Source organism: Peromyscus eremicus, chromosome 5 (genome assembly GCF_949786415.1).
Source record: "Peromyscus eremicus chromosome 5, PerEre_H2_v1, whole genome shotgun sequence".
Lineage (NCBI taxonomy): Eukaryota > Metazoa > Chordata > Mammalia > Rodentia > Cricetidae > Peromyscus > Peromyscus eremicus.
Window position 1 is genome coordinate 1,642,447 of NC_081420.1, and position 13,124 is coordinate 1,655,570.

The window sequence follows — 13,124 nt, forward strand, 5'->3', positions numbered from 1 at the left end:
CCTCTTACCACCAAGCTTGATAATCTGAGTTTAGATTATATTATACCTGCCGGAGAGAACTGACTCTGGAAAACTGTCTTCTGACCTCTACATGCATACTGTGGCAGGTGTGTATGCACTTGGGTATTTCCAGTGTTGTAGTCGTGTTAGTTTCTGTTCCTCTGAAGGGCTTTAGAAAGAGCAGGGCTCAAATATTTGCTCTCTTTTACTGTCAGTGCATGTTCATTTGTCCATTTTCTGTTTGCAGACACTAGTTTGTGTTCTTTGTTAGTCTCTTATGTTAGCAGACCCAGGAGGGTGGAGTCAGAGAGCACCAAGACCTGATCTGCCCACTGGCCTTTTAAAGAGCTTGCTGCTACTTCCTGTCAGTGCCTGGCCTTTCCTGGTTCTGTGTTTAAGATCTTGCCACTAGGTGGCAGTGAAACAGATATTAGTACCAGTGAGAAACAGTGATTTTTATTTTGCTGGTTTTTGGTGCTGAGAACTGACAGGTTCTCTAGTCTGTACTCTGCCACTGAGCTCCATCCTTGACCCAGCTTAATTAATTTTGAAATTTATTTCAAATTTTTATTTTATATATTGAATGTCTTGCCTGAATGTTAAGTCTAGGCACCACATGTGTGCCTGGTGCCTGCAGAAGCCAGAGGGCATTGAATCTCCTCAGACAGGAGTTAAAGATGGTTACAACACACTGTGTGGGTTTTGGGAATTGAACCTGGACCCTCTTAAAGAGCAGCCAGTGATTTAACTGCTGAGCCCTCTCCCCAGCCCATGAAATTTACTTTTAATAAAAGATTTCAGGACTAAAGCTTGTTTGTTTGTTTAGAGCCTGTCAGCCCAGGGAAGGACTCAGTATATGACTTCTGCTTACTTTATCTGAGGCCAGACCTCTGAGCCCCCCCATAGCAGTTCATATCAGGGACTTATAGACAAAACAGGCAGAAGTTAAATCATGCAATTTTGTTGTGTAAAATATTTTTATGATTAAAAGGTATAATAGAGACATGACTCAGTGTGTAAATGCATTTGGCATGCAGGTCTGACAGCCAGAGTTCATGTGTAGAACTTCCTTCCCTCCAACAGACCCATTAAAGCAAGCAGCTCCCTTTGTCCTTCAGAACTCAAGGGACCGTTTCTCTCTTCAGGCCCTGTATCTCTCTTCAGGCCCTGTATCTCTATCTCATGTTATCTGTGACCAACCTTCCTCCCTCCCTCCCTGTCTGTCCATCTTCTAATGAGGCTCTTACTTTGACCTGAAGGCTTGCTCCCCCTTTCAGAGAGGTGGGGCTAGGCCTCTTAGCCCTAGGGAGACATTTGGACTTTATAGTAGAGTGACTGGGAGCTTTAAGGGCATACCTATACTGGTCTGATTTGCATCCGGTGGTTTTATGGAGAATGCCTGAGGGTAGCTCCTTAAGAGATTTGCCATGGGGGTGGGCTCCAGCCTTGGACAGCACTTAAGCTGTGTCTTGGTGTCATTACCTGTAAGGAAGGTTCCTAAGAATATTTACATGGTGTGAGGATTGGGAGTGCGGGTCTGTGAAGCAGCCTCGGCAGCTCCTGAACATAAAGTGTGTTCAGTGTTGGTATTGGAGGCCAAGATCTCCAGTGCTGCCCCCGCTTCCTGGCTTGATCTTAGTAAATCCAGAGCTACTGATGACCAAACCAAGTCTGCTTGGCCAAGCCTCCCAGCCTGGGTCACACCTGGGACACCTCATATGGCTTTGAAATACACAGACCTTTCCTGTCTATAGTACTGCCATGGCACGTAGGTGGGGGACTAGCCTCAGTGTTCTTGCTTTCTTGCTGAGGTCCTTGAGTGCTCCTGTGTGGTGTGAGCAGCTCTGAGGGAGGAAGGTACAGTGGCTTGCTGCTCCCTGTGGCCCCATAGCACTGCTTGTTCTCGTCCCAGGGCACCTAACAGTTGACAGGACTTGGAGAGAGCCCTCCTAGGGATGCCGTCAGCTTGTTTACGTTCTGCTCTTAGCACAGGTTTGAACAGAAAGAAAAACAGGAACAACATACAAGTGGCTCCAAGTAGTCAGTGTTCCTTTTAGTAAGGAACCTTTGCAGTACACACTCCAAAAGCCCTCCTTCACCATATTAATTCCTGGTTTTTCTCCTTGGGTGTGTTCATTTTTGTCAACAGTGCTGGCCCTGTCTCTGGGTTTTGAGTGGTTCAAGAGAGTGAAGTAGCTTCCTGCCACTGACTTACCGAAGCAGCTCTGTAAGGTTGTCTGAGTTGAGGTCTTGGGCTGGGTCTCCAGGCTCAGGTTTCCAGCTGTGGTATACTAGTGTAGCCTGGAGCTTTGTGCATGTTACCTACTCTGAGAAAATGAGTAACTTTCTCTTGGCTTTAAAGAGCTTGCCAGAGTCAATCATAATTTCATGTTTGGGATAGAAAGCTGTGGAGTGGTGGAAGGGGGATGTCACAGAGGCTGCCTCCGTGTTTCAAATGTGTCAGTAAATCTTACAGTCGATGAAGTGTATCTTGTGACCTTAATTATTTTTGAATATGTGAACTATTTGATGATGAAATGGAAACAGGTATCCTGATAGATGCTGTAAAGACATAGGCATCTAGCATGTATGCTGTGGGGTCTGTGCCTACTGTGGAAATTAACCCAGGACTTCTATCCTCCTATCAGCTGTCATTTCTGCCCATCTTTATGCGTATATGCAATTTATCCTATCTCATCCCTGTTGTCAGACATTGTTCACAGTGCAACAATAAAATGAGCCTTTTTGAGCATAATCCCTAATGTTAGATTTTATTTTCTCCAGTATATGCCAGGCATGTCAAAAGTGTTTGATAGGGATTTAATGCTTGTAAGATGTCTTGTTCAGGCAGCAAAGTCCCGGCAGTCTCAGTGTGGGGTGGGCTGTGGCTCACTCTGTGAGTACCTGTCTCTTGGAACCCTTCAAGGGCTTCAAGACCTTGCCTGTTGGAAGCCTTCACTCATTGGGCTGAAGGTGTTGGCAGTGTTTTTGCTTGTTTGTGAGGACTGTTGTTGAGCGTGTGTTTTTACGCACTAAATAGTTTCCTTAGGAATGCCCCCAGTTTACACAGTGAGGTGGCCACGTGTGATCCAAACCATTCCTTAATAGTCTTCCTCATTTGTGCTTACATTGTTCTCTGAAAAAGACAAAGTTTTATTTTAATTTAGAAACCAGCCTTTTTTTTTTTTTTTTTCTAACTTGTGCATTGTCTCTTAATTTTTAGCTAGCAGAGATTTTCCTCAGACAGACACTGGAAAAACACTTAGATTTTCTTATTATTTAATTTTTACATTGACCTCTTCATGTTAAACTCAAGCTATTCAGTGAATAGAATGAGATAATAATTTAGTTTTTCTAACAGTCAGTTTCCAAGCACTGTTTTCATTTAAGCCTCCCTTTCCCTACAGATAAGGTGGTGGTCCTTGTCAGCTTTAAATCTGTGCGTTTCGTCACTGATAAAGAGCTTATGCTGAGGCTGCAGCTTTTGGCAAGTGTGAAGCCCTGGCGTCTGTGACTCTGGCAGTGCCAGCAGGTTTTGCAGAGTTTGTAAACGGGGATGACCTGCTCTCTATGTGGTCAGCACGCTTAGGTGCTGCTCATTCTCCTTGATTCACAATAACATTTGTCTAAACTCCTTTTTAGTGTAATTATTTTAGTGCTGACATTCTACTTGATGCCTTGAGTTGAAGCAAGAGAGTGAAATGACTTTTTTAAATGTATTTTTTTTTTTTGGTTTTTTTTTTTTGGTTTTTTGAGACAAGGTTTCTCTGTGTAGCTTTGCGCCTTTCCTGGAACTCACTTGGTAGCCCAGGCTGGCCTCGAACTCACAGAGATCTGCCTGTCTCTGCCTCCCGAGTGCTGGGATTAAAGGCGTGCGCCACCACCGCCCGGCTTTTAAATGTATTTTTAAAAAAATTATTTAAATACACTGGGTGGCTGTGGCACACACCTTTAATCCTAGCACTCGGGAGGCAGAGCTTGGTGGATCTCTGTGAGTTCGAGGACTGGTCTACAGAATGAGAGCCAGGATAGGCACCAAAACTACACAGAGAAACCCTGTCTCAAAAAACAAAACAAAACAAAAATTATTTAAAGGCAATTTACAGCAAGCCAATAGTCAACATCAAATTAAATGGAGAGACACTCAAAGCAATTCCACTATAATCAAAATCAGGAACAAGACAAGGCTGTCCACTCTCTTCATATCAATTCAATATAGTACTTGAAGTTCTAGATAGAGCAATAAGACAACAAAAGGAGATTAAGGGGATACAAATTGGAAAGGAAGAAGTCAAACTTTCACTATTTATAGAGGATATGATAGTATTCATAAGTGACTCCAAAAATTCTACCAGGGAACTCCTACAGCTGAATAAACACCTTCAGTAATGTGGCAGGATACAAGATTAACTCAAAAGATTCAGTAGCCCTCCTATATATAAATGATAAATGGGCCAAGAAAGAAATCAGAGAAATATCACCCTTTACAATAGCCACAAATAATATAAAATGTCTTGGGGTAACTCTAACCAGACAAGTGAAAGACCTGTATGACAAGAAATTTAAATCTTTGAAGAAAGAAATTGATGAAGATATCAGAAAATGGAAAGATCTCCCATGTTCATGGTTAGGTAGGATTAACATAGTAAAAATGGCAATCTTACCAAAAGCAATCTACAGATTCAATGCAATCCCCATCAAAATCCCAACACAGTTCTTCACAGACCTTGAAAGAATAATACTCAACTTCATATGGGAAACCAAAAAAATCTAGGATAGATTAAGCAACCCTGTACAATAAAAGAACTTCAGGAGGCAATGGGCTGGAGAACTCTGCTCGGTCCACCTCCAGTGTCCAGGATCCAGGAACCAAGAGCGCTGGCCCATCCAGATCCCAGGTCTTCAAGGGTCCTCTCTCGGCTCCACCTTGTAGGCATGACCGTTACCAAAGCCTTAAAGGGGGTGGTACTTCCCGGTCAAAGCTGGAATGGCTATTTACTACACAATGGGACTTCCTGAAACTGAAAAGCTTCTCTAAGGCAAAGGACACGGTCAATAAGACAAAATGCCACCATACAGAATGGGAAAAGATCTTCACAAATCCCACATCTGGCAGAAGGCTGATCTCCAAAATACATAAAGAACTCAAGAAACTGGACATTAAAATACCAAATAATCCAATTAAAAAATGGGTTACAGATCTAAACAGAATTCTCAACAGAAGAATCTCAAATGGCTGAAATACACTTAAAGGGTTGTTGAACATCCTTAGCATCAGGGAAATGCAAGTCAAAACTACTCCAAGATACCATCTTACACCTGTCAGAATGGCCAAGATCAAAACCACTGAGGACAGATTTATGTTGGAGAAGATGTGGAGTAAGGGAAACACTCCTCCACTACTGGTGGGAGTGCAAATTTCTACAGCTATTTTGGAAAGCAGTACAGTGGCTTCTCAGAAAATTGGGAATCAATCTACCTCAAGACCCAAGGATACCACTCTTGGGTATATACCTAAAGGTATATGCTCAATCATACCACAAGGACACTTGCTCAAGTATGTTCATAGCAGCATTATTAGTAATAGCCAGAACCTGGAAACAACCTAGATGCCCTTCAACTGGAGAATGGATAAAAAAAAAAAAATGTGGTACATATACACAATGGAGTATTACTCAGCTGTTAAAAACAATGACATCATGACATCTGCAGGCAAATGGATGGAACTAGAAAAAATCATCCTGAGTGAGGTAACCTAGACTTAGAAAGACAAACATGGTATGTACTCACTTATAAGTGGATACTTAGATGCTTTAAAGCCAAGAATAATCAGACTACAACCCACAGCTCCAGAGAAGCTAGGTAACAAGGAAGACCCTAAGAGGGATGCATGGATCATCCTGGGAAGGGGAAATTGTGGTGATATTTTATTTGTGCATCCTAGTAAAGCTTATCTGAAGATCAGAGGAAAAAGCCAGCCACTATATTAAACATAGAAATCAGGCAATTGTAGCACATGTTTTTAATCCTAGCATTCGGGTGGCAGAGATCTATCTGGATCTCTGGGGGAACAGAGCCAGGCATGGTGACATGTCTTTTTTTGTTTGCTTGTTTTTGTTTTTTTGTTTTTTCCAAGACAGGGTTTCTCTGTGTAGTTTTGGTGCCTGTCCTGGATTTTGCTCTGTAGACTTACAGAGATCCACCTGGCTCTGCCTCTCCAGTGCTGGGATTAAAGGTGTGCGCCATCACCGCCTGACCAACACATGCCTTTAATTCCAGTACTAACCATAGAGGTCTGGAGGTCTATACAGACAGACAGAAGTGATGTAACTGGGTGGAAAGAGGAAGTGAGATGCAGAACAGAAAGGCATATAGGCATGGGCATACAGGAAGTAAGTCTCTTTGGCTAAGGATTTCTAAGTATTAAGAACATGCCTGGCTTCTTTCTACTTCTCTGATCTCTCAGATTTTACCCCAGTGTCTGGCTCAGTGATTAGTTGATTCCATGGGCTGTGTTCTTGTAGTATCCTTGACCCCTTTAGCTCCTACAGCTCTTCCTTCCCCTCTTCTGTGGGGTTCTCTGCGCTCCACCTAATGTTTGTCTCTGGGTCTCTGCATCTTCTATCAGTTGCTGGATAAAGCCTCTCTGATGACAGTTGGGCTAGGCTCCAGTGTGTGAGTATAGCAGAATATCATTAGAAATAATTTCATTGAATTTTTTTTCTGCCAGTTGTGTTGGTTCTATCCTAGGTCTCTGGGCTGTCCAGCCTCTGGTTCCTGGCCCTCCAGACAGTGTCAGGGGTGGGCTTCCTTTTGTAGCATGGGTCTCAAGTTGGACTAGTCATTGGTTGGCCACTCCCACAAGTTCTGTGCCACCTTTACTTCAGCACATTTTGGAGGTTGAAGGTTGTTGAAGGTTTTGAGGCTGGATTGGTGACCCAGTCCCTCCACCAGGAAGCCTTGCCTGGTTACAGAAGATGGCTTGTTCAGACTGCATATCAACCTATTAGGAGTCTTCACCTTATAGATTCCAGGGTGTTTCCATTGCAGTAGGTTTCCACCTCTCCCTCAAATGCCCCCTGGTTCCAGTCTCTCCTAGTACTCTCTCCCTCCACCCCTACCTGATCCCTCCTGTTCCCCTCCTCACTGTCCCTTGTCCACCAGTAAAATCTGTTCTATTTCCCCTTCCAAGGGAGATGCATGTATTCTCCACTTGAGCCGTGCTTGTTACTTAGCCTCTCTGGGGCTGTGGATTGTAGTATGATTATCCTTTACTTTATAGCTAATATCTACTTATAAGTGAGTACATACCATGTTTATCTTTCTGGGTCTGGGTTACCTCACTCAGGATGTTTTTTTTTTTCCCCTAGTTCTATCCATTTACCTGCAAATTTCATGATGCCATTTTTTTTAAACAGCTCCATTGTGTAAATATACCACATTTTCTTGGTCTGTTCTTCGGTTGAGGGACATCTAGATTGTTTCTAGTTTCTGGCTACTATTAATAAAGCTGCTATGAACATAGTTGAACAAGTGTCCTTGTTGTAGAATGGAGTGTCCTTTGGGTATATGCCCAGGAATGGGATAGCTGTATCCTGAGGTAGATTAGATTCCCGATTTTTCTGAGAAACTGCCATATTGATTTCCAAAGTGGCTGTACAAGTTTTCACTCCCACCAGCAATGGAGGAGTGTACCCCTTGCTCCACATCCTCGCCAGCATGAGTTGTCACTTGTATTTTGATCTTAATCATTCTGACAGGCGTAAGATGGTATCTCAGAGTAGTTTTGATTTGCATTTCCCTGATGACTAAACATGTTGAACATTTCAAGTGTTTCTCATCCATTTGAGATTCCTCTGTTGAGAATTCTCTGTTTAGATCTGTACTCACTTTTTAATTGGATTATTTGGTCTTTTGATGTCTATAGTTTCTTGAGTTCTTTATATATTTTGGCTATTAGTCCTCTTTCAAATGTAGGGTTGGTAAAGATCTTTTCTCATTCTGAAGGCTGCTGTTTTGTCCTATTGACAGTGTCCTTTACCTTACAGAAGCTTTTCAGTTTCATGAGGTTTCCTTTATTGTCAATCTTAGTTGTCTGTGCTATTGTATTAAAGTTGTCTACTGTGCTAGTGCATTCAAGGCTGTTTCCTCTTTCTCTTCGATCAGGTTCAGTGTAACTGGATTTATGCTGAGGTCTTAGATCCACTTGGACTTGAGTTTTGTGCAGTGTGATAGATGTGGATCTATTTGCATTCTTCTACATACTGACATCCACTTAGACCAGCACCATTTGTTGAAGCTGCTATCTTTTTTTCCATTGTGTATTTCTGGCTGCTTCATCAAAAATCAGGTGTCCATGGGTGTGTGGATTTATGTCTGGGTCATTGATTTTATTCCATTGATCAACCTGGGAATAACTGGTTTTATAGGGTCCCTGGAACTTGACAGGTGACACAGGCTGCACGTTTTTTCAACACAGGCACTTCCATCCACTTGGGAGAAGTTGACTGGTTATCTTTTTGTTTTTTAGGGTTTGTTATCTCATGTACTTTCTGCATTCAGATTCGACATGAAAGAAATTGGTCTTTTTCCTGAAAGTCTCGGATATGAGTCTGTTGATTACTATCCTAGTTTGCTTAAAAATGTGAGTATCTTACCTTTTTTGTATTGAAATTCTCACCAGTTGTGTGAAGGGTAAATGAGACGTTTTCCTCTTTCAGGGAGTCATTGAACTTTGTCTATTTCTTACCTGGGGGGTAGACTTGCAACCATGGAAGGAAGATGTGAGGTGCTATTGGACTCTCACAACACATCTCACTCACTCAAAGATTTCTGAGAAGAACAGCCCTTAACCAGTATAAACATAGCCTGGACTTCTGAGCAGATATCATATCTAAAAATAGCCTGATTGAATTTTATGTTGAAGCAAAGCAGAAAGTTAACTTAAGGGATGGCAGGGTGGTCCAGTGGGCAGAAGTGCTTGCCATGAAAACATGGTGAGCTGAGTCTGACCCTCAGTTCTCATGTAAAGGTGGAAGAGTTATCTTCTGGCTTCCATCTAGGCACTGTGGTATATGCACCCACCCACCCACACTATATTCTTCTGAAAATGAGATCTTTGATGGTTATTAGCCATTTTGATGTTTTGGAAGTCATACACTGAAAGCACTTTTTAAAAAAGCAGCTAAAAAAGGAAGAAAATAAGTAAACTCCAGTATTTTTTAATTTTCTGTGGGTTTGGTGTTAATTCTAAGACTGTGATGACTGTTGCTTCTGTAGAATCCTGGACATTCAGTGTAGAGACCCACATGACAGTCAGTGTGATGTGATGTTGCTTCCTCTCACTCTGCAAAGTAAAACACAAGGAGAGAGTGGGGAGGAAATGGTGAGGGATGTGTTACTCACAGCAAGAGAAATGGAGCTGAGGTAATCGTGTTGCAGTGTGAGTTGACCTGTGTCTGATTTTGTTTTACAGATGGTTTTGTCATTAGTGTCTGAGCTCAGAGAGAGTCATCTTAATGGATTGAACACTCAAAGTCGGTAGGTGTTAAGCCAGACATCCCTCTGCTCAAGTTTCAGAAGGTGTTGCTTGGTTATGAGAGAAAGGTTCACTAACTATGGGAAGTACATGTTCATGGTGTACTTAGAGTCTGTGTGGAGAAAGTATATTAGTGGGAAGTTCTTTTAATTATTCTTTTTTAAAGTCACTCTTCTCTCAGCAGTCATGGGGAAGTTAAGTATGCAATGTCTTTGTTAGACATAGGAGGAAAAAGCCTGCCTGTACAGGAAGGAGCACAAAGGAAAATGAGCCTGAGCCCCTGCAAGAGGAGAATGTGCGCACTCTTGTGCTCATCTGCTTCACTGAGCTACCTCGCTATGTGTGTTGAAGTGTACACCTTAAACTTGATTGGGATATTTACAAGGCAACAGATATTTTGATGTGCATATATGACCTACCTTAAGAAACTCAATATTCTAGAATCTAGACTAAACAAATCAGATAGATTCAGAGAAATTAAAAGGCAATTAATCACATCACAGATGTTTCTTCACTCTGTGAGCAAAGTTGGAACTGTTTTCATTGGTGAGCACTGTATTTTTAACAAATCATTAACCAAAAGACCCTGGGCACTTGACAGACTTTGTTCCAAACTTTTTTTAAAGCTTTTGCCAGCCAGAGCTCTATCAAAACTGGCGTTTGCCCTCAGCCTTTGAGTGCATTGCAAGTCAGTGTCACAACTCTTAGAGGAAAACACTGTCAAAGGGCTTGGCAACACTGGATTTGATTTTTTCCCCTAGATATGATACCCAAAGTTTAAGCAACAAAGAAAAATAAATTGAAGGGCTGGAGAGGTGTCTCAGTGGGTAAAGCACTTGCTGTGTAAGCCTTGTGACCCGAGGTCAGCTTCAGAACTAGTGAAGGTGGGAAGAGAGGAACAATTCCACAGAGTTGTCCTCTGATCTCACACATGCAATATGGCACATGCCCTGTGGCACATAAACCCTCTCAGACGTGATGCTTGCAAATTATTATTATTATAAATATAGATTTTTTTTAAAGAAAAAATTAAACTTTATTAAAGTTAAGAGTTTGGGAGCTTGGTAGCTCAGTGGTAGAACACTTGATTGGTGTATGTAAGGCCCTTGGATTCAACCCTTGAAACTATAAAATAGGAACTTTTGTGAATCAAATGATACTACCAAGAAAGCAAAATAAATACTGTAGAGAAAGCCTACAGAATGAGTAAAAACTTTTGTATGTTTTTACTTTTTTAGTTTTTCAAGACAGGGTTTCTCAGTGTAGGCCTGGCTGTCTTAGAACTTGCTCTATAGACCAGGCTGGCCTTGAACTCACAGAGACCCTCCTTCCTCTGCCTCTGGATTGCTGGGATTAAAGATGTGTGCTACCACTACCTGGCCAAGTTTTTAGTTTTAAACTTTAATCTTTTATAAGTTTTTTTTTTTTTTGTTTTGTTTTTTTACATCTCTTGAGATGGCCATATTGCACATGCCTGTAAACCTTCATTTGGCAGTCTGAGGAACGAGGATCATGAGTTTGAAGTCAACTTGAACTTTTTTGGGGGGTGAGGAGTGGGTTGAGATAGGATCTCACTCTGTAGACCAGGTTAACCTCAAACTCACAGAGATCTGCTTGCCTCTGTGTCCCAAGTGCTGGGACTAAAGGCATGCACTACCATGCCCAGCCCCCCGCTTGGAACTTCTTAATAAACTTGAAGCCAGCCTGGGCTACATAATGAGACTTCGTCTAAAGAAATAAAAGCTCTTCATAAAGAACCAGTGTCTGGAATGTCTAGAAACTCTTAAACAACAGCAACAAACACCCAGAACTGGGCAGATGCTGGAGACATATCTCAGTGGCAGAGGGCTGGGTTCTAACATCTTATGTGCACCAGGCTCTGGGTTCAAACAAAGGAAAAACAAAACAGGCAAAAGACTCAGCCTGACTAGGCATTCTACCAGAGAAATATACACCTGGTGAAATAGGGCATGGCACACAATTGTAATCCCAGAACTTGGGAACTGAGGACAGGAGGACCAGAAGGTCAATGAGGTCATCCTCAGATACAAATCAAGTTGGAGATCCTATCTCTGAAAACTAAAATAAAACAAACAAGCAAAACACCTGCTATTAAGCAAATGAAAAGGCATTCAATAACACACCCACTAGGGAGCATGTAAGCCAGAACTCCAATGAAGGAAGTATTAATACCCACCATAATGACTATAAAAAGAAAGAAGAGGAAAACCCAAAGTGTGATGAGTAGAAACTAGAGTTCTGTGTGTTGCTGGTGTAGTATAAAATGGAGCAGCCACAGTGGAAAACAAATTGGTGTTTCTAGAACAATTAAACAGAATTGTGGTGTGACACAGAAAATTCACTGCAAGGTGTATTTCTCCTCTACTTTCTTTTGTTGTGATAAAACACTCTGATCAAAAGCAACATAGGGAGAAAAGGGCTTATTTGACTTCCAGGTCAGTCAATCGCTGAGGATGAAGTCAAAGTAGGAGCTTAAGCATGAAGTTGGAGCAGACATTATGAAGGAACACTGCTTGTTGGTCACTCTCAGGATCCTGCATATGGAGTATATTCTGATACATATTTTTATGCAGCCAGGATCATCTGCATAGTGAAGGTACCACCTACAGTGGCTGGGCCCCTAATATCAATTAGCATCCAAGACATCTCTCACAGACATCCCTACAGGCTAGTCTGTTTTGGGTAATCCTTAATTGGGACTCCTTTCTCAGGTGACTTTTAAGTTGTGCCAAGATGGCTAAAGTTAAGTAGGAAATTATCCTAAAATAATTAAAACAGATGTCTCTATACCAATCTTGTTCATTAACTACAGTTAATAAGCAAAGTGTGTTTATATTTCATGGAGTGTAAGTCTGATATAAAGAGAAACAGAAGTTTTATCTATGTATCAGCATGAGTAGACCATGTAAACATGCTTAGTAAAACCAGTCTAACACAGAAGCAAATGTTTTTATTCCACTTATATGAAGTCCTAGAATAGGTAGCTTCATTGGGACAGAAGGCAGACCAGAGATGGAGAGAGAAAGGGAAATTTTGTTTAATATGTTCAGTTTGTTAGGGACAGTGAAAACCTTTACATAAGTAATAGTGGTGAGAAGACAGTGTGTGAACATATTTAGTGTTAGTCACTACCTATATGTGGTTAAATGATAACTCATTTATGTTTTACTGCAATTAGAAAACTAAAGAAAAAGGTGCCACTGCACACTCCAAGTGTGTAAAGTTTACAATACTCACTTTAATGTATTAGGTATGGCTTCTATACACTGACCATGAGTGTGTGAGCCAGTACCATGACATTGGTAAACAATGTAGTAGCTTATTACTGAGTGTGGAAAACCTTCCAAATGGCTCAGTGGGAAAAGAGCATTTGTTGCTAACCTTGGTGACATGAGTCCATCTCTAGGACCAGGATGGAAGTGGCAGGGATATAAACAAATCATTGCAGAAGAGACAAGTGAATGGAACTATAAACATGAAATGTATAGCAAAGGCATGATTTCAGAAGAATGGCACAGTAGAAAGCCCCAGATGTCACTCTTCCACTGCCTATCTAGGACACAAA

The 13,124-nt window shown here is 41.6% G+C and overlaps 1 protein-coding gene across 1 annotated transcript in view; it reads left to right on the forward strand.

Moving 5' to 3' along the window:
* Fancc (FA complementation group C) overlaps positions 1-13,124 on the forward strand; it is a 160,993-nt gene that overhangs the window by 95,463 nt on the left and 52,406 nt on the right. Inside the window, exons 6-7 of the mRNA XM_059262758.1 lie at positions 8,531-8,644; positions 9,476-9,540. Coding sequence (XP_059118741.1) covers positions 8,531-8,644; positions 9,476-9,540 — 179 coding nt within the window. The remainder of the gene's footprint in view (positions 1-8,530; positions 8,645-9,475; positions 9,541-13,124) is intronic.